Here is a 22,778-nt window from a genome sequence, read left to right on the forward strand (position 1 = left end):
TTCCTGAGAGCCCTCCTCCCACTATTCATCTCATCTCATCTGCTACCCTCAAACTCTTATTTGCAACCCGCTGGGCGTGTGCCCTATGTACAGCATTCCGTTGCTTTCCAGATAGTTTTGCAGTTCATAAATCCCAATCATACATGCATTATTTATCAGGGGAGAATATTGAGGACCTTCCTGATGCTGTTTTCTATACCTGCCTATACGTAACCTGTAGATTGCCTTTTTCTTTTCTTTTTTTTTTACATTCGTAGAGCACACTAAAGCCCAAAGGCATCGAGGCGCTGTTACATGAAAGTATACGGTGCATGATTCATGGTTACATAGATGCTGGCCCATGTAAGGTTTCTTGGTTACAGATAAGAGGTAATTGGTTACAAATGCAGTTAGAAGCTACACCACTTATCTCAAAGTTGAATGACTTATCTTAATTTTTGATTACATAATGTTATTTAACATGTTTAAAAGAATATTATTTATCATGTGTGATTGCTGGTTAAGCTATTAGCAAAGGATTGGCCAAATGTATGGTTTAATGCAAAAAGTAAAAACACATCTGAGGTATAGTAGCCTTGAATAGTCTGGTAAAAGGCAATAGAACCTGAGTGGGGGCATTACCGGTCGGATAATGCCCCACGGGACGATAGTTACAAGCCAGAGGAAAGCAAGGGCTTTAACGTAGCCCTGAGGGCATTACCTGACTGCTAATGCTCCCCTCCGAAGGTTCTATTGCTATTAGTACCCAGGCACGTTGTACCAGGGTACTCATAGTATTTTTACTCGAGTTGAGAAATTACGTGTCAACTGTATCGCGACTCGAGCAACAAAACAAAAAAATGGCTGCCATGGATTGGGGAGAAGAGACTATTCCCTTTTCCCCATTCCATGGCAGCCATTTAAAATATAGAAAAAAAGAAAACAAAGAAAATGGCCATCATGGACCCTTTCCATGGTGGCTGGTGAAGAAAGGACAGGAACTCTGCGGGGCTCGGCGCTGTGATCGGAGCGCTGCAGGTGAATCTTTGTCAGCCAGGTAACTACCCAGCTAGGGCCAATCAGATCATTAGTAACAATCTTATTGTCCCTCGACGGGTATGATTGTGCAATAATTAAATTCAGTTGATTGGAAGAATAAAGCATGGATTGAAACATTCATAACAGAGTACTCAGATCCCTTGCAAAAATGCTTCCTTTTGTACTTAAGTCACATGACTTCTGCTCATTGAGAATCAATATGAGCATAAAACTATCCCTCAAACCCTACTTGAATTCCAAGGACATGCCAACTACACAAACCTACTTTAAGGTAGCTAAGGTGAAAGGTCATGCCATATTACCCTGCAACCGTGCTGGGACCACATTACCAAATCTGCCTTGCTTGTACAAACAATGCATTGCTCCATTTTCAAGAGGGCTGGGCAGTTTTTATTGCAGAAGAGGCCACAAGCCCAGTTCTGTTACACTGAATGTGTGGGCGCAATCGAAGCGACTTGCATTATTTAAAGATGTTCCCTCTTTTGCATCAACTGCATGTTTCCATTAAAGAACACGTGATGGTACACATGCACTGTGAAATGGGTCACACAACATTGGCATACATGTTGTGGTAAACATTGCTCACCCTCTGATAGTTGGGTGGCCTTTGCGAGGGGGAAAAGAGGATCTTTGGGACCACTCAAAGGCAGTCTTCTGTTAGCACACTCTGACAGAGCAGCTGGACCAATCCGAGCTCTGTCGGCGCGCGGGAGCACTTCCTCCACGTCACATGTCCAGGAAGTTATCAGCTGCACAGCAGACAGCCATGCTGTTTATCACTGCCACCTTCCCTAACACGGGTAGTAGCAGGGAGATTCACATGCAATGCCTGCACTAATGTTTGGCACGCGGGATTAGCGAATAGGAAACCAGGATTCAGTCTGGCTCTCATTAAATGGATATTTCCAAACCGGAAGTCGTTGTTTTCTCCATAAACAATCTAAACGTCCTTTCACATAAGTACCCTACTAGTGCCACACGTATGGCCCAGTGCCCGCTAGCCAACCCGTGCTACACAATGTATGTCTTCTATTGCAGGCACGGGCTGGCCATGTGCAACAATTCAAAAATATAAATCTGATAATTAAATAATTCGAGGAAATCAGACCTCACACCAGAAATAGAAAATATGTTTTTTTTTATTTCTAACTTGAAGCCTGCCTGCTAGACCGTCAGTTAGGTTTTTTTTCCATGGTGTGCAGCCCTCTGACTAAGCACAGCGCTTTGAAGTGCACGCTGGCAGCCAGTGTAGCTTTCAGAGCCGGTGGGATGTGTCCTCTGCAACCTGACTTCAGGTAGGGCTGTCACAGGGTGAGGTGAGGCCCGGGGCAAAACATTTGGTGAGGCACCTTCATGTTTTGCATTTGGCCAGTGGCACCGTCTCCACGTTTGCCATAGCAATGTGTATGGAAGGTCACCCAATCCCTATCCTTTCCTCCAGTGCCTCCATTAGAAACATTGCTCCAAAAGACCGATAAACCTCTTCAAGCCAATGTAAGTTAGTATGAATTGGGCTAATGCCGCCATGTTTATTCAGGCCTGCAATACGTCTAGCAGGTGAGTTGTGAAAAGGTTGCATTTGGGGGAGACTTGAAAAGGGGAGCCCTAAATTCAGAGCATTGTCTTAGTTAAGACGGACGTGTCACAGCAAAGCATTTGGCACTGTTGAAAGTAGTGAATGCATTATCTTCAAGCGCTTATTAGAAATAAATATCTATATCAACTAAACCTGTGAAGATGTGCTCAGTTGCTTAAATTGTCCACATCCCGGTTTCACCATTTAACCAAAGTGTGTGATCCTGGGCAGATCATTTAATCACAGCAGCTCTGTAATGCACTTCAGAGCATAATATATCATGCTGTTATTTAAATAAAGCCTGCCTATAGAGTTGCTCCATATATAGCAATACCTATACACTAGACACAACTGTTGGCTTTGTCCGTGTTTGTTTTTAACAGAACTTCAGTGCAAGGGACAAATATAAGTCAAGTGGCTGAAGGCATCATAGGTAAAGCCATTTTTATTACACCAGTAGCACATTCATAGTTGCATTTAAGCCATTAGCTCCCAGACTGCTTGGAAATAACATTGACAGGTTTGATGTTACTTCTTGATAGAACAGGGTCAAAGATCTCAGGGGGACTTGATTTTTATGTGGAGGGGGCAGGTAGCTGGTGGAAATGGCCATATGAATTGACATGCCCAGGGACAGTGAATGGGAGGGTAATAAAACAACGCCCTCACGCTGTGTCTCCTTCCTCACCTGTCAGCTCCATCCTAGCTGTTCTCCAATACAAGTGTCCGTTTATAGGTGGCGCTTTGGCACCAAGTAATAGCTAAAAGTAAAAATGGCCTAAAGTTTAAGGGAGAGGGTGGGGAGGATAGAGAAATATGCAGAGGAGGGGGAATAAAGGTAGACAGAGAAGGGAAACAGGGTATGTGAGCCACAGAGGAGAGTGTGCAAAAAGCCACTTCTGTATTAAGGTAACTGCTCGCCCACTGTTGCTAGACTACCATTTCAGGCCACAGACAGTGCCACATTAGCACTCCCTGCACTCGGGCGGTCATGCAGGATTCGCACTGCCTGTCTATGCCCTCTCCCACCAGGCCTTCTGCAGGAATTCCATGGCTGCTTCGGACTCAGTGAAGGTGCAGTCTTGGCATCATGTGTTCTCCCACATTAGATCACCATCATAGATTAACCTTTAGTTTCGATAGTTAGCAAATCGTATTTACATACATGAATATGTGCAATTGCCGTTCGTCATTTGTTACCCAACATCATTGCCACTCGTCCTGTTATTTCTGCTGCCAGCTGATCTTGGGCCGGGCTGCACCACAAGGTTTTTATCCACAAAATTATTAGCCAGCTCTGGGGATTATGCGCATCTCAAACAAACGCAAAAAGCATCGTAGGTGACTAGCTGGCTTCTAATCTGCCATTCTCTCAGCTCCTTCTTAACCCCTTAACTGCCAGGCTATTATGCAAGTCTGCAAAAAGGACGAGCTGCGAGCATACTTGTCCTTGGCACTTTGTCACGGAACAGTTTTCTGGTCTGTTTGTTCCGCTAGCTTGAAGTTGGACAGATACACATGGTGCTGGAGCTCAAATTTGTAAAGTCCATACGATGTCCATAACAAGTATTAGCACCCGACAGTTGACACTTGTCCAATCAGGATGATCAAATAGAGGGCATTATTTAGTAGTACATACCTGTATTCTGAGCAGACTGACTGGCTGCTCACAACCCAGCCTCTACACATTTCGTCCTACCTTCAAACACCCATCCATCCATGGCCAAGTAACTTCCTAACCAACCTTTAATGTCAAGCCCTGGCAACAATCCTCTCCATTGAGCACTCCTTGGATGTTACAAAAATGCAAGATGAGCACCCCAGAGGGCCCATCGGCCCTTTCTACGGCAACCATCTTTGTTGGGTGTTGTCACAAAGCAAAAGGCTCTTTGCATTCCAGTTTGGTGCGCAAAAGCAGATGGTGACATCACACCACCCTTTCTTTACTGTGGCTTATCCACTTGAGCAAACAGCCCGTGCCGCCTGGTACTGTCCATAAAACTCAAAAGCATGGCTTAAGAAAACAATCTTGGTGGGCACTGAGCATTAAAAAAGTTAATTGGGTTAGATCAGTTAAATGGCGACTGAAAGGGGTAAACATTTTATGTTGAAATCTACAAGCCAGTCATAAAAAGTCACTCTGCCACCTCAGTTCTAATCAGTCACATATGTGACTGTCAACTATAGGGAGGGTGGTGTCTGTGTGTGTGTCAGAAAGTAAGTGCCAGTACCGTACAAATGACAAATGTAGCAGCCGTCCGGTAACGTGGTAGGACTGCCCCAATAAATGCCTTCCAGCTCTTCGGTGAGGTGCATGCAGTTCACTCTTAATGTAGCACTAAAACAACTGCTGCCGTATTAAGCAGATGAGAAGTGTCCGTAGTTCCCCATTAAATCAAATGTATTGCAGTCCTGTTATGAAGTGTCAGGCCAATATGTATGACATATATGAACCGTCACTGGAAGTGCAAGGCATTATGTTATGGGTTATATTTGGCAGCGGGGTCTTGCGAGTCTTATGGACAGTAAGATAGATCTGTAAGAGAGATACAGGGCTGCGTTCAAGAACAAACACGTGTGTAGCGCCACTCCCTCAACAGTGCCACGGGACACGGGCTCCCAGCTCAGGGAACTCCTAACGGCCCCTGATGCAAGTGCTGCGAACAGCAGGCGAGGGAGTAGTGTGTAGTGGTGCTGGGGACTGGAGAGCCACGGGCGAAGGGCTCACACTTAGGACCCGCTGTGCTGGGAGCCGAGCATCAGTGGAGGCAGGCACTGTCTCCTGGACCCAGTGCAGAGTGTGTGCGTGTGTCCATCCAACAGCAGCATTGCGTCTGCTGTGGGATCGTGATATCCACCAGTTTCCTGCGTTTGGGCCGGCTCCATTCCCACCCCCCACCCCCGCGCCCCGTCCTTCTGCTGATGGAGCACGCTGGGGCAGGTGGCAGGACATAGCATGCACAAATCAAATGTAATATATGTGTAATGTATATTCCACATTTTTAACAGCAGTAGCGGGTCGCAGCAGCATTTACTTACTTACTTTTGGTCAGATACTCAGATACTCAGATGAGTCTCTTCGAATGAGTCGCGGCTCCACTCCCCTGGCCTCTGACTAGGGCACTGGGCTGGAGTCACAGCCATTAATGGCCAAGCAGCAGCCAGCCTAGCAGCAGCGCAGATGAGGCTGAGCCAGGCAGGCAGCCCCACAAAACAAAGGGCTGACACCGCTCGTCGCCTGTCTTCTCCCCCTTTCTGCTATCGAGTCGACTACTAGGCCAGCCAGACCTGCCTGCTGCAATCACACTGGCACATGTGCCCTGCTCAAGTGTGGCACTGCACGCAGCCAGCTCCCAGACAGACCCAATGCGCATGACTAGCAGCCTGGTGCCAACTTGGCGGGACTCCGGAGCAGTCAGCTTGACCAATTGGCTGCTGGGTCTGGGCTTGGGCCGAGGAGCTCACACATCCCTGGGCCACCCCATTGTTCATGAAGTGTGAAATTGACACCTTGTTACTCAACAACAGTCTTGAGTGCTCATGGCAGACCCCTGCACCCCCCCCTCCCCATGCTGTGTAATGCACTTGTTTTGCATCTTCCTCTGCTGCAGGCCTAGCGCTGCAGCCAGCAAATCCATGGAAACTCGCACCTCGGCGCACAAAATGACACCCCATGACCCAGGCAGCCACGAGGCCCCCCCTGAGAGCGAGGCCTGGGGCAGTTCCCCCCCTGCACCCGTTTCGTGACGGCCCTGACTGCAGGAGCACCCCAGCCTCAGAATTCTGAATGATTTGAAGCAGTGTCGAACAGTACGAAAAGAAGTAGTGGAACTATGTTCCCTGCTGGCCTTCCCCCGCCCCCCACAAACCCAATCTCCACACCCCCTCCCACGCACAATCCAAACCCCCAAACAAACACACCTGCTGTTTAAGGGAATGTTCATGCAAGTTTCAACTTCTTCCTACACTTTTATTTTAAAACTAAAGCATTCCGGAACGGTTTCTTTTTAAAATAAAAGTAGAGGAACGGTAAAACCTTTTTTTTAAAGTAGAGGAGCACTGTTCTGAACCGCTCCCGCCCACTTCGACCACTGATTTGAAGTTTGTGAAGTGCACCTTTTGATAGGCCTAGCTAGACGGCTTTGCAGGAGTGCAGCCGGCGAGAGAATGAAGGCGTGAACTAGCTGCACCTAATGAGGAAAATAAAAATAGTCAAGCAAACTTTTTAGGGTACGCAGCTAGAAAAAACAGGCTCTGGAAGCCTCAATTTGGGAGCCCGAGTTCAAACCAGGATCCAGTGATACTGCTAGGTTCTTTTCACAGCGGTTAAGGATCAAGGCCCCAGACTGGATGGCCAGTAAGTCTCGCCCAGGTCTTCAAGACTGATGTCTGTGGGACACCATTCAGGGGTCGGATATTCAGAATTTTTGTGGTTATGGATTAGTACACATTAGTACCCGGTACTCACGTCCACGGGATTGCACTGAAAGGTGATTGGCTCATTTCCGAGCCATACCTCAGTGTAATCCCGTGGACGCACGTACGTGCACCGCCTGCGTTTGCTCCCGGCAGGGGGCGTGGCAACGCCTTAGCCAATGCGGAGGCTCGAAAGGGGGCATTCCCTGCTCCGAGCCTTCCCATGGCTGGAGGCTGCCTTCGTCCCCCGCAGGGGACTCAGCTAAATTTATTTTATTTCCTCCATCCCCCTCCCCTGCAAACTATCCCTTCCCGTCCCTCCCAACTCCACTTACCTTCTTTTTTCTTCTTTTCACGGTAGCGAACGGGCTGGGAATAATTCTGTTCCCTGCGCGTCCGCTCCCGGTGGCCGCCATGGAAAGGCAAAGCAGACTATGTTTTCACTTTCCTGGTGGCCATTTTATTTGACTTTTGTTTTTTTCTGTTCCGAAACGCAGTAACATTTCTGAACAGATAAAAATGCTATTAGTACCCCGGTCTAACGGGCCGCGGTACTAATGGTTATAAGCCCCTCGGCAGCGGGCCAATACAGCCCATTGTAATGCCCCTGGGGCCTGGTTAAGGCCCTCGCTACACTAGGTAACTATGGGTCCCGGGGCATTACCTGGGGCGGTATTGGCCCGCTGTCTCGGCGCTTATTGCCACATTAAACATTAAATTTGAGCCGATCAGCAATAATCAAGGCATTAATTTGCCCTAGTCAATCTTTAAAACATGCTACCTTCCGATGAATGGAGAGCGAGAGTGGGCGGGCATGAGAATAGATATATGATATGATATTTATAACACACTTAATACCTAGAGGTTTCTAAACGCGCCCCTGGGATCGGACCTATGTTGCTCTGTGTTGTCTTGCTTCCAAGGCGAGCACATTGCCCTTGAGCTATCCTCCCGGGAATAGAGGGACAGAGGGACATTTGACAGTAAACGCTTGACTTTGGTGAATTATGGACAATGCAAGATGGTAAAACTGCAAGCTTCTAAAAACTTAAAGCGTAAGGAGAACTATAGAAATACGACCGTTTTATTTCAATCTTAATGTAAGGAAAATCTGAGAATAGTTATATATTTCTAAACAGAGCAGGTGCTTTGTACAGCTCAGTGTATTGAAAAGCATGCTGGCTTTGGAAAACCACAGGGACCTGGATATCCATTGCGAGTATCAGCTGAGTTCTTCCTTGCCCTTTTCTGGACCATTCATATATACACATGCGCAGGCTTAAGAAACACAATTTATTTAATTCTTTTGTACAACCAGACTTTAGACCTTTGAAAATAAATAATCTTAGTTACATGTCTATTTGATGGTGAGCACTGAAAACCCCTCGACAGTGGCTTATCGCCTTCCTGGAATGGCCGGCTTGACAAAGGACCGAAGATGGAACATCGGTCAATCACCCACACATGGCAGCCCTAAAAATCAAAGACCCCCAGCTGCAGATTAATGAATTAATTTGCATGGGTGTGCAGATGTAGAATCATTCCATGAGTCCTCTTGCTTTTCCCCAAAAAAGAAAATCGAGGAATGGCACATTTACGTTGATTTACTGCGTGTCGGTGAACTGAGGGGTTCACAGTTCCACCTAAATGGGGGGAAGGCCTTTTATGTACAAGTAAAATCTCAGTGATCTGATACAAAGCCTTAGAATACAGTTTAGCATATGAACAAGGTGGCATTTGTGTGTGAAGACTGTCTGATGCACCCATAATGACTTGCTTCATAGATCCGTCACAGGGGGCACCAGCTACAACTCATGTAAACACGGCCCCTTAATGATCAGCTAAGTCAGTCCTCTGATACCTCCTGTACATCACGCCAGGGGAGAATGGCAGCCAGAGGCTTACAAAGGTAAGGTTTTATTTCCACAATGGCACGTTCATACGACATTTCGCTTCTTCATTCATTTTTGGGGGCAATAGGAGGTCCTTTATAGGTTGTTTTTAAAGCACCAGGATAATAAAACACTTTGGTATGTTGATACAACTTGTGTAAGAGAGAGCACACACACACACAGAGTTTATTAAAGTCTTTTCGCCAGTATGAAGCCAGCTCCTGTGTGGTTCTCCTGCTCGCGTCGGTCTTTGGGGTCTGGGCTATGTGCAGGTGGGCGTATCCCGAGGGCATGTTCAAGGCCCTTTCTGATTGGAGTCTTTGCCAGATATTGGTGAGGCGATTGCTTGTAGACTGCAGGATGATGGATCGCAGTATCCAGGTTGACCAGCATGGCCCGGAGCACCGGGAACGCCCGGCTGACCGGCTTCACCGGGCGGGCCTCGTTCGCCATCACGTCCCTCTCGGCCATAGCTCGGTTTGCCTGGTTCTCCTGCAAGAGGAAGCATATAGATCAATGGGGCATAACTGCAGACATCTCACACCTCGCACCAGGCCTTCCATTAAACTTTGGTTTCAATAAACATTAGTCCGAAAGAAGCAACAATTGGCTTCTTGGTTTCTCTTCGGTGTGCCGTAACAACAAGCCTTCACCAGGATCATCCACACACACACACACACAAGCACTTCTACCACTGCATCAGGGCAAAGCTGTGGATGCAGGTACAGAGGAGACTAGACACATTTGCCTTGATCATCTGCACTCCACACATCTCCCATGCAACGTCTAATCAAGCATTTCCATCCCAGTATCAAGGCCCAATGAGCAAATGGGGGTTTGCAACTAAACAGCAATTCATTTTAACAAGACGCACCTTTGAAAAGCAAGGAATGGTGTTCCTACTTTCCTTACACGCCACAATATTGACATTCCTTACTCCTTCTAAAGGACATGTTGCTGACGGTCTCAATTGATGGACTTTTTACACAGAGAATTGACAGCGGAAATGGAACATGTTCATATGTATATGATACCAATAGGGAGACTGAAATGTAGGATTGAGACAGAAATATTGAGAAGAATTGAATCCCTGTGCAATTCTTGCTGCGGGTATGTGACAGCAACAGGTCCTAAACAAGAACAAATGTTATGTTAGTGCTGCACATCATAGTAAGATGGCTGCCAAGTTGACCATAACAGAGAAACACACTATGCACAACAATAATCATAATAACAGAACTCTCCAGTGAGGGTCAGATAACCCTTAAGAAGGCCTAGGGTTCTATCTTGTGCCTCTCTATTTACCAACTGCCCATTATATTATTTTTGTTTTAAATAAAGATGATTACAATTGAATATATTCTTTACATTTATACATCCTGGAATTTATTTATTTATTTATTTATTGGATATTTGTAAGGCGCCTATACAACAAATGGTGTTTCAAGGCGCCAATGCATCCTTTGTTTTCCCTCGAGTGGATATCCTAACCTTGTGCCCTTGATCAGACAATGGCATTTTGGATTCTTTCTAAATCACAAAAAATGCATGTTTTGACACCTTAAATTGTATAAAAACTTGCATTCATTTGAATTTAAAATTGGACTAAGAACGCACCAAACTTTACTTTGTATTCTTTCTGCAAAGAACAATTTATGATATGATACGATAGGTTATTTATAATGCGCTTAATACCCAGAGGTTTCTAAGCGCGGACCCGGGGATCGAACCTGTGTTGCTCTGTGTCGTCTTACTTCCAAGGTGAGCACGGTGCCCCTGAACTATCCTCCCGAGAACTGTGTTTGCCAATGTAAACCACATTTCATCTGTGGGATGTTCACCAGGATGAGTCAGGTAATTGAAAACCATGTAGAATGGATGGGTCCAGTTTAAATCCAGGTCTGTGTGGTATGGTAATCCGTGTTTAAAAATCACAATTTACACCTTGACATTGAGTATTGGTGACCAAAAACAAATAGAAAAATAAGCAGGCAACAGCAATTTCTTTAGTCATTTTCCTACACTGAAAAAGACGGCTAGATACATTGAGATTAAGGAGAAGCACACCCCAAAGGCTTGTAGACTGACCGACCAACCCCTTTTATGAAACAGATGACGGTGGCATAGAAAAGGCTGTACTTTGCAGAACTTGTATTAAGCCCCATAGCCTAATGCATGGATGTATCTATCACCCAGTAAGTGTAGACCTTCATGACAGAGGACTCTGCTTGTGGTAAGTATTTTCACTTCATGCGTACCCTCTTTGAGATATGTATCCACTCAGCTGCTCTGAGTCGCATTTTCGAGTTTTTGTATAGTGCTGTTGCTTGCTGTTAGCCACAACCATGCAAAAGGGGCAGAAAATCTCATTACATGTACCTACTTTACAGTGTAAGCTGGGATAATCAATGGATTTAAAGGAAGCAATTATGAATTTCTCTGAATCAAAAAATATTTGATCGTGATCCGAGAAATGGGGCATTTGGACTCCCAGTTGGGAAGTGAGGGCAGTGTCTGCAGGCTGGGTGTACTTTGGGACCTTGAAGCAAGAAAGGGGGGACATCTGCTGGACACGTCGGAGGTGGCATGATCTGGGGTGGTGGGGATTTCTGGGTAAGGTATGTATCTATGTAGGAAGCATGCTAGCTTAAATTTGATCCTAGATTCCACTGTCAGCTGAGTATGGGTGCCATGTTTTTATTGGTTCTTGTTGATTACTGGGGAGTTAGAGTTAGACTCCGTTGCAATTGTTACACTGTCTATGTGATGTCATCGGGCCGGATCTTCCCAGGTCTGGTAAAAATGATTCCCGGATCTCAGGATCTCAGATCCGGCTCCCCAATGCCTGGAAATCCATGTTCACTCTACATGCATTTTAGAATGCTCCTTTTTATGATGCTGCGCTGCATTTGTGTTGAAAACTACACCGTGGGGACCAGGGGCACTAGGTTCAGAGGCGAGACCATTCCCCACAAGACCACTTGAGGGTCTGAGCAGGAGCCCTGTGAAATCCTTTGTCAACAGTGCACTGTAGAGGAAATATTGATGTGCATTTTGGGGGGTTTAAAAGGTGTGCCATTGCATACTTTGCAGACAACATTCTAAGAAATTGGGCTATTTTCCAGGAGCTGCCAGGCAAATGTTTATGGGGGAGACTAGAATACCAGCCCTAACCACCCTTCCCCTCACCCCCTTCTGCACTAGGCGGGATCCCCCAAAAAAGCCCATTTCCATCACTGTCTATAAGTAATTTCAATAATAATGATTTCTATGGAGCACTTTATAGCAAAATGCTCCCACTTACAAGATCTGCCAGAAATGTTATTTATTTTTTCTCAATTTGATGGTAATTGACTTATCAACTTTGAAAGAATGAAGGAGCGGGTCAGGGCTGGCCTGAAAGGCCCGAGACGAGTGCATGGCTTGCTAAAACCGCTGGGGTATGTGCTTGGTCTTGGGGAAGTATAATAACTTGTTAGATAGCCTTTCAGTGAACGCGGTGTATGATTAGAACAATTATGGTCGGCGACGTCGAAGCTGTGATCTGAGCAAGCTCCTGGTTCACTAATTGAGAGCTGATTGCATGACAGAGCGTGAACAAACAGAGGAGAATGAACCAACAGCGCGCTGTCTTGCCCAGTTGGGGTCAGAGCCAGTCGTAACAGCGGCTGGGCCCCAGGCAGTGAAACAAAAATGTGCCCCAGACCCACGCGCCCCTGTTCAATGCAGAGGGGTGCGGGGGGGATAGGGTTGGCACATTTCTTTTGTCAGCTGCCAGAGCAGGGAGTTAATCACTGGAATAGGGCGCCAGTGCTAAAGCATAGGTGCTCTATTCTAATAAAAACCAGCTGCTCCTGCAGCGGAGCGGGGAGATAATCACCTCAATAGGGCGCCGGTGCTAATGCATAAGTGCCCTATTGTTATTAAATGCGCCCTGCTCCCGCACTGGAAAGCCTGGCGCCACCTCAAGTGCGGCGCACATTTAATAACAATAGGGTGCCTGCCGCAGCTTCTCCCACCATGCCAGCTCAGTGGAGACCTTGAAATACTCCCCTGAGTTGGTGTGTTGGGGGGGATAATGGTACCCGGGCAGTCACCCGGGGTTCCCTACCCTAAGGCCGGCCCTGGTTGGGGTACGTCGGAACAATCTGTGATTCATTACAAAACTCAGCTTTGCCAATTTCAAGATGTCACACAGTCTGCACGTGTTGTACTGCGTCATGCGTGAGAAGTCCAGGGAGAAAATAACAATGGTTTCTGAAGTCGCATTCACATGCAGCTGCTGCAGTAAAATGAAGTGGCACCAGCATAGGGCAAATTAGTGCAACACCCCCGTGCCCAAGGCAAGTAAGTGCAGGAGAAGAGGGGTCGTCGACATTCTATGTCAAGACTAGAGGCGAGCATTATGCTTCAATTCTTATTTATTTGCTCTCCAGCATTTTGCTTTACGTTTGTGATGGAGTGTTCTGAAGAAGCCACGGAGAGCGCTGTGCTTCGATTACATTATTTCCGTACAGTAAATGGTCGTACAACCCATACACACACGATGGCAGTGTTGCTAAAGAAATGACTCAATCGCCGCCCGTTTTGTGTGACACCGGGAAATGATTTTCTGTAACCTGCGCCTGTTCTTTGGGGGCACGTTTCCAGCTCGGGCCCTTTGGCCATGTTAGGGCAGTGGCAATCGGTGGGACATGGGTTGCATTACAGCAGTGCTATTCCATCATGTGTCCAGCACAGGGACCAGAAAAAACAATCCGCTTCACGTTATTTGTTCTAGAGAAGTCACATATCTGAGCAATATGAAGCAAAGTCACTTGTATCGTGTTGAAAAAAAAAAGAAACAAATGGCCCTTATGCTATACTTAGACAAACAATGCCATGGTGTAAAAATGCATTGAAAGCAGGGACGGCTTTAGTGGTGGCAGCGTCCCGGCAGAAAAAAAAATGTGGTACCCCTCTTCATGCACCCTGCGTGCAGCATTTCGTGCGGTGGGGAGGGGTGGAAGCCTGGGGGAAGGGGCAACATTTTTCAATTGGCACTGATGTGAAAGCCGCAGTGCCCTATTGTTATTAAATGTGCTCTGCTCCTGCGCTGGAATGCGCAGCACAAGAGCGATGCACATTTCATTTCAATATGGCACCTGCTGCGCCTTCTCCCACCAGGGGGGAGACCTTGAAAGACTCTCCCGAGCTGGCGGGGATGGGGGCCGGCCTTGACTGAAAGGATACTTTTTTGCAATAGTGCAATTTTCGCCCTACTGCGAATACTCTTAACAATGGCTCTTCTACGTGCATAAAGTTTCTGCAATGAGGGCTGTGATGTGTGTGTGAGTCATCAGTTGATGTTTAGTTGTAATGTGTTTTCTTGTTTACTTTTAACCAGGTTCAAAGCTTGACGCAAATGTGCCAGTTTTTGCACTCCCAGGTCAATATGGCATTAAATAATGGGTTGCCAGTAGCAGCCCCCTTGTTTAAATCGGCCGCCTGAGAAAAGGTCACCAGGGGGCGACAATTCACTAAATGTGCATTCCCACGAAAATCAAGCACTTTCTCCAAATATTCTAGGAATGAAGTTAGAATAGAAAAAGTTTACCCGTCCTAGTATATGTGGGGGAAGGCTTTTAGGGGTGCAGGGAAAAAGTCACCTACCTGGTGACTTTTCCCAGGGGACATTATCAAATGGGACCTTTCCATCGTGCTAAATTCACAGTGTGATATTAGCAGTGCGCATTCGACAAAGTTGTTGCAGTAAGAGATAATCCAGCTACCCACGCTCCAGACTCCATGGTTGATCCAAGTACTGTTCAGATTAATTGGAAATCAATAAAGGGTCATAAATGATCAGTTTCAGCCCATAGCACGATTATTGGGTATTTATTTATTAAAACATGGATACAACTAACACGTGTTTCGACCACTAAAGGTCCCCAACAAGTATAATAAACTTGCATTCATTCCTTGTAAGTGTCTTGAAATAATATAGTCAGCATGGAAAAGAAAACGTAGCTTACACTTCTTCAATAGTACGGGTGGATGAGACTCGTAGCCCCAATGGTGCAAAACCATCCATGCAGATCGGCTGAATATTCTAACCCTTTAAGGGAAATAGCATGCAGGGCCCCAGGAACTGGTAGGCTCGGCCAGGTAGCATTGGTGCAGTGGGGGACCGGCCTCCTTTCCAAAGTCAGGCCAGTGGTGCATTTGGTAAACCCTCTAAGGGGGGCCCTCCTGGAGTATGCACCCTCCACCCGTGCCCTGACACAGGCCCTGTGGGTCCACACAGAGGTAACCCTGAAGCACATGTGTTGTCTGCGCCACAGATGACACACAAATAAAATGAAATAAATGAAGGACTCTCACCCAGATCTGTGAGCCTCAAAATGTGCAGACGCAAAATTTGTGACTTTGTGGCTGAACATCAGAAGTATCTGCATAGCGCTAGCGTTTTGCACCAGCGCATGCGCCCAATGGTGAGGAGCACTTTGATTCCCTTAACAGGTCCCAGATGCTGCTTAGTTCCTGTCTCCATTTGAAACCTCTAGGCAGGGTAACGCCAGGGTTTTCATGATCAGTCACAGTGCCAGGAATGATCTCCACTGTGCAGCCGCATGTCATACTAATCCCACCCTGGACTCCGGCAAGGAACAATGTTTGCTGCCCTTAATGGTGATCTGCCTTCCCATGTTGGTCGGCAACCTAGTCTTGCCTTGGCCTAGAACAGGCCAGGAGTAGATTTTAACTTTAAACAAACATAGCCATCTAGAATGCAGTGGCATCTGCTGCAAAGATGCCAGGCGAGGCCTGACCTAGACCTTGAGAGAGGCGTGTATTGAAATAAACGGAAGAAGGGACTCTCTAAATAACCTGGGCTTTAGATATATTCTATCCAGGCAAAACTCAATGGAAAAGAGCAAGAGACAGACCTTTAGTCATAAATGATAACTTCAACTTGAGGGGTGTACACTAAAAGTTGATTGTGTTACATTCTAGGTACTTTTGCCATTAGGTGTGTGTATGCAGGTGCTTGCTGTTAATGAGAAAGAATGCAGAATGTAATAAGAAGTATCTGTGGAGGGATGTGAGAGCCAGGCAATTCACGAGCCAGAGCCGAGCTAAAGAAATCCAGTAGCCGAGCCAGCAAATGCAAATCCTTGGCCTCATGCATCCCCATCCCCCAAAACACAAGAGGCCCTGATTCACAAGGTATTTTTGAATGGAATTTTCCCATGTGGCAATTGAAGACCCCTACAAGAGACATCAGAGATCAAACATCGGTACAGCACACCTCCACAAACAACATACATACCACACCCCGGGCCAATGCAACATGCACGTGCAGACAAGGCTCCTCTTTGGACACAAATGCCTCTATGCTCTCGATACAGAAGACCTAGAAACTGGAAGATCTCAGGGTACTACCAGTTAACAGGCAGAAGCACAACAGCAAAACAACCTCGCATTGTATCCTCTCTCCCCACTAACCCGACCACCCCCCTCTTTCAAAACCGCCAAAGTGCCTAGAGCCGATACAAGTGGCAGCAGAGTCTGGTACAAATTCCCAAAATATAAAATAAAAAACAAAGCAAAGTCTAAAGATGTATGCCAAATTTTAAACGGTTTACCCACATTAGCACATATTAGTGTGAGTTTTGAAAAGTTTTGAAACACTCAATCCTACACACAACCAATCTGTCAGAGACACGTGATGCAAAACATGACATGTATGTGTTGGAAGTGTCAGGCTGTGCATGTTACCTGGCCAGAGCACATCACTCCTCTGTTCTGAGGTGACCCCATGTGTTAAAAAAGTCTACAAAAATCACGTGCATGTTATCAGTTGACAATTGTTACCTGGGGGTCCTGGAGGGCCAGGGTGTCCTTTCGGTCCTCTTGATGGAAATCCTCGTTCTCCTCTTTCGCCCAATTCACCTGTGTAAATAGACAAGGAGTTACTGCCTGTCTAGCAGGTGCATCTCCTGCATCCACTGACAACGAAGGAGAGCGTCAAATGATCAAATGCGGTCAGAAACATGACACGTGACTGTACAGTAACAGGGCAAACATGGAGGCCAGGACATAATTAGGACAGATAGAGTCAAGTGGGAGCAAATACTATAGCGCTCACCTGAGAAAGAAAAAGATCCAAGACATTGACTAGCAAAGACTTTGGGAGGTAGTCCAAGCATCAACAGCCTTCAGCCAGCAAAGGTACCTTAGGGTACCCGACACATTATGACAGTGGATTCCAAGAGTGAGTCATCTGTGAATGGCCAGTGAGATACAATAGTGAGCTACTCGTGATGACGGAAAATCAGAGCTCTCTTACTTGGAGATTTATGACTGCTACCCCAGCGTAATATGTACACCATGTCAAGAGCACAGAAGAGAGTCGTCTGGCTTCTCGGATGGGGGTCAAGTTCACCTATTTTAAACACAGCACCGCCATCTGTACAACCAGAGCATGAGGCATTCCAGCAGCTAGGCAATACAGGGTGCCTGGCCATTAGGGACCTGCAAAGCTGTCATGCCAGGAAAAGTCTGTGCAATTGAAATGTCCAGACTTTATCTCAACTGATTTCTTCTGCTTTCTGAAGATTTTCTCACTCTTCAGGCAAAGACTATGGCCCCGATTCATGGAATATTTGCCCAGTTCAAAAGAACTTTGCACTGCTGAAAAGTGATTTTGCACTGCTGAAAAGTGACTTTGCACTGCCGACACAAACCCTGATTCATGGAACCGTGCAAAATGTATTTTGAACTGCAAAAAATGACTTTGCTCTGACTTTGTCAGGACTTTGCACTGCAAAAATACACTTTGCATGATTCCGTGAATCAGTGTTTGAGTCGGCAGTGCAAAGTCACTTTTCAGCAGTGTAAATTCACTTTGATCTGGGCAAATATTCCATGAATCGGGCCCTATATCTAGGTCTTTCTTGGAACGTTGGCCCATTTAGACTCTTATAGATAATCCGCCAATGATCTGTAATACGACTCTTCTTATTCCTGAAGACCCAATGTCCACTTGGACAGGTCCCTTTTCTTTACATATAGCTCTGGGGTATCTCCCCATTTATATAACCCTCCCTTGATTATGGGGTCCTTGCTAACTACCACCACACTTCTCCAATTCTGCTATTGCCAGGATTTTGGAATCTGCATTGTCTATCTAGCTACAATCTTTTTCTAGAGAACCCCTACCCTTTTCAACCATCTCAAGCTGACTTCCATCTGGATCATGCGTGTCAGTCCTTCTAGCATGCCTGGGTTGCATATGTGTGGTGGCTGCCATCGGCAGTGTCATAAGTACAGTCATTTTTAAAACTCTCTTGCCTTCATGATCTTGCACCTCCATACCTTGTCCAAAGAATTGCCAAGCACACTGCCACCAGACCTCTAAGAAAGGGTTACTCCAACATGATTCTCACCCCTAAAACACAAAGAGTCCGTGCTGGGGGGTCGAGCTTTCCCACTAATGCCCTTCCTTCTGACCTTAGATTGATTGAGTCCCATCAAGCATTCCGCAAAGCAATCAAAACTAGGGTTTTTGTCTGAACCTCTGTTGTGGATTACTATTGATGCAAGAATGACCGCACTGTAAAAACTATGTATGCACTTGTTTTATATGCAATCATGCTATGACCAATGTACCTGTAGCAAAGAGACCTCCTTGGTCGCCTGTAAACGGCTTAATCAAACTCCCTTACAAAAATCTCATGTAACAGCGCCTTGATGCCTCTGGGCTGTAAGTGTGCTATACAAATCCAAATAAATAAATTAAATAAATAAAAATGCTTGAATTCTCTGCCACCCTTGATGCCTCTGACACCGATCATTCCTTTCTGGTCAGCTGGCGTCTCTACTTTAGAGTCCCGGGGGCGGCCATCTCTTGGCTCTCTTCTTTTCTTTCTCCCACATTCTCTCACCTGCTGTACGCCCAGGGGTGTTGCTAAGTTTGTAAAAGATCCGGGGTTGCGCTTATGTCGGGTCTCGGGGCTAGCTAGGCTTTTGGTTGTAGCCCCCAACCTTCTTTCCGGGGCTACAACCAAAAGACCCTGGGCTATAGTCCCCTCAGCCCCCCTAGCAACGCCTCTGTCTACGGCCCCTATGTCCCGTATTCTTTTTCATCTTTATGTCTGACTCTGGTTGTCTTGGTCCACTGTTCCAGCACCCAGCTACTCCCGAGATGGATGGGGACCAGAGAACTACAGCAACCCGCTTACAAGCTTTCATGGTCACACTTTTTAAATGGATGAGCGTTAACTTTCAAACTGAACTCTGATAGGAAGTATGTGTTTTTTTTGTTGGCCACCGGCAAAGCACCTGAAGTAACGAGATCTGGCCCTGCCATTGGTCCTCTCCTCTACTGAATCTTAGCATTAAGAGATGTCAATGCTTCCTCAACTCCGTCAAGTATCAACTTCTTGCTTTTTCTATCTATTCCTTCTCTGTCAGTGCTTTCCTTTTCTTATCCCTTTGCCTTCTTTGCTTGAACAGGACTTGATCCAGCTTGTCGTCACTGTGCCATCTCTCTCTCTGTATCGGCCTTCTTTTGGCCTAAGGCTTTGTCAGGTCCTGCAGAATGATGCGGCCTGCCTAACCAGATGGTCTGCCTTAAGGCATGCTTTATTCACCTTCATACCAGCAGTTCTGGCATCTTATCCTTCAGGCTTCATCTCTAGCTGCCCAAACAAACTTTTTGCTCTTCTGCACTGTTCTTTTTGACTGTGCCCAGATTTTACGGTGCCCCATTCAGTTGCTGCTACTGCATCGCTGTGTGGTTATGTTGCTCAGTGCCGAGAAGCCACACGTGTGGGATACAAGCACTCTCCAAATAAAACAAAAGCAAAGGCTACTGTGGAACTCATGGTTAAGTAAATCTAAAATTAGCTTGTTGGCTAAAATGTGCAGAAGAGCCTTACCTTTAGGACCTTTAAGTCCAATTTCACCGGGAGGGCCTTTGAGACCCGGAAGACCACGAGGACCGACCTGTCCTGGGAATCCATTGTCACCAGGAGAACCGGGAGCTCCTGGTGGGCCAGGACGTCCTGGGAGGCCTGAAGCACCAGATTCTGGCCTTCGTAGACTGGCAGCCAAATGTGCTAATTGTTCTGCAATTAGATAAGGGAAGGATCCAGGTAAACACAAAGGATTTGTACACCATAGCAATCGACTTTACAGCAGCCCATGCGTTTGCATCCAGGCACAGTGCATAGCAATGAAGTGCTGTACATGTCTTAAAAACAACATATAAATCTAAACATTCTGAACATTTTTGGACATCTTGCTTTATGTTTTCAAGAGTAGCTTAGCAAAAACAAAGAGTTGATGTTGGAAGGTTTAGAATTAATCATAACCACTGCCACAGCTCTGGGCAACCCTCCGGACCATCGTCGTTCACATGCCAATCCATTACAGAAGGGGAAAGAACATATGCAAATCAGGCTTATTCCCACCCTATAAGGGGTAGTCCAGCCCGAACTGCTAGGTCACATCCCTTTTGCACGAGACCACAAAGAATAGCTTAACATATTTGTGTTAAAAGTTTTCATCCAACGTCACATGAACCATTTACAAAGGGGACATCTTTTGGCAAAATAAGGCCCCTTACAAGTAGCTGGCTGTACCTCCAATCTTTCATGGTATGCAATAACTGTATAATGTACTGAACCCTGCAATATATATGTACATATAGAAGCCTGAATGTATGTTTTCAATCACTGCTTACCTTTGATAAGAAAATAACATCACTACTCAGCTGTAAACATCTGTAAAAATGTATTACAATTGGGTTGCGACATCAAAATGCTGCTGCCTGAACCAGCACAGACAAACTTCCAGCTGCCAGTAAAGCATTTAATTTAATTCAAGGTGTCCTAGAGACGAGTCCTAATGCTACATTGATTCTAGGAGGAGATTTTAATGCCAAAGTTGGTAAGGGGATTGAAAAGGATGATATAAATCTGGAAACGGATAGTGTCTAGGTGATTCGCCCCTTTTGTCATATCAAAGCTAAATATTTCTAAACATGGGAGGGTACTTAATATTGTTTCGTTTGATGGTTTATGCATAGCTAATTGATGCTTCCTTCTGATTCCCCAACCAGAGAGACCTTTAGAGGCCATCGGGGAGCTCCCTGATAGATTATTGTATCATTAGAGCCCATCATAGGGATAGGATTATGGTCGTGGCAATTCTGTAGTGAGAATATAGGGGTTGCTACCCTTTGGGCTAGATATGTCTCCTGCGAGACAAAAGGAACCCAGGTACATTGTACCTTGAAGGGGATTTGACTTACAGCCATAAGAGAATTTACTGGGATAAAGAGAATGTTCAATCACTCGACGAGTATAGATTGAGGGAAGCCTTGCCCTTAATTTTGGAATGTTTGAATGATGGCACTGCCAAATAGGTGCATTTTAGCATTCAAAGTTATGGTTAGAGACATCTCCAAAAGGCAGAGTAAAAGGTTTTAACTAAAAGGGCCAAGCAGGGTTTTGGTTGGTTTGGGGATAAGTACAAGAAAGGAGGGAAGCAGCTATGGATGGCCTCAGAGATAGCTTGTTGATTGGGTAAAAGAAGAGGGGATATAAAAGAGCCCAAATGATTAGGAAGAAGAAATTGGCCAATATGGCTTGGGGGACATTGTGGAGGCAGTGGGTTATAAGGATTCTAGGAGCTTTTGGTTAGTGGTGTCAGAGATGTCAAACCCAACCAGGAACTATCAGATTGAGATCCGTGTTCAAGCGGCAGAGTGGGTATCCCACTATAACATTTTCTCGAAGAATCGTGAAGAGGAAGAGTGTACCCCTAAAGTGCCTGAAAGGGCAAGGAGATTGGGAGACTCTACAGTCTTCTTTTGATATGCCGAAGTTATTAAAGTAATTAAATGCCAAAAATCAAACAAGTCTCCTGGGCCAAATCTTATTCCATGCAATTTGTTAAAGTCAAATATGGGCATCGATCTTGTTTAAACTTTTATTGCCAATAATACAAGGTGATGTAATTCCCGACACATGGAATCAGGCGATTCTTGTTCCAATCTATAAAAAGGGAGACGATTCCCAACTCAAATCTTATTGCCCAATCCCCTTATTAAATGGATGATCAAAGATCCTGGGGAGTATTCTCCGGTATTGTACAAAAAGACTGTATCTAAACGGTTACATGAACAAAATGTTCTAAAAATGCCACCACCACAGTTTCGAACACCAAAGGTTCGAACCTTTGGTGGTAGCATTGCAGGTAAGTAAAAAATAAAAAATGGGACCTGCGGGGTTGTCTCCCGCAACAACCGCTCACTATACTGTGTGGTATACACAAGGTAAATCCAGGTAAACACAAAGGATTTGTACACCATAGCAATCGACTTTACAGCAGCCCATGCGTTTGCATCCAGGCACAGTGCATAGCAATGAAGTGCTGTACATGTCTTAAAAACAACATATAAATCTAAACATTCTGAATATTTTTGGACATCTTGCTTTATACTGTGTGGTATAGTGAGCGGGGTGTTGCGGGGTAAACCCCCACAGCACACCTGTGAAAAAAATGAAAAAAAACGGGGGCTGCAGGGGTTTCCCCCGCAACCCCCGCTCTCTATACTGTAAAGTATAGTGAGCGGGGTTTGCGGGGGAAACCCCTGCAGCCCCCGTAAAAGAAAAACAAAAAAAAAGAAAAGGACCCTGTGGCACCGGTTCCCGATCACGGAAGTGAAAGGGAAATGGCGCAGCAGGGACTCAGCGTGAAGAAAAAGGTAAGCAGGGTTTGTTTATGTTGGGGGTGTGTTGTGGGTGTGGGTGGGGGGTGTGTCATGGGTGTGTTGTGGGTGTGGGTGGGGGTGTGGGTATGTACCT

General features: G+C 45.9%; 1 protein-coding gene across 1 annotated transcript in view; it reads right to left on the reverse strand.

Annotated features, from left to right (window-relative positions):
* Window positions 1–8,304: 8,304 nt before the first annotated feature.
* The window catches only part of COL9A1 (collagen type IX alpha 1 chain), a 334,451-nt gene continuing 319,977 nt past the window's right edge, over window positions 8,305–22,778 (reverse strand). Inside the window, exons 36-38 of the mRNA XM_069606207.1 lie at window positions 19,845–20,033; window positions 16,777–16,854; window positions 8,305–9,414 (exon numbers count right to left, since the gene is read on the reverse strand). Of these exons, the coding sequence (XP_069462308.1) occupies window positions 9,218–9,414; window positions 16,777–16,854; window positions 19,845–20,033 (464 nt within the window). The 3' untranslated portion in view covers window positions 8,305–9,217. The remainder of the gene's footprint in view (window positions 9,415–16,776; window positions 16,855–19,844; window positions 20,034–22,778) is intronic.

This window comes from Ambystoma mexicanum, chromosome 4p (genome assembly GCF_040938575.1).
Source record: "Ambystoma mexicanum isolate Mex_15411 chromosome 4p, UKY_AmexF1_1, whole genome shotgun sequence".
NCBI classification, from domain to species: domain Eukaryota; kingdom Metazoa; phylum Chordata; class Amphibia; order Caudata; family Ambystomatidae; genus Ambystoma; species Ambystoma mexicanum.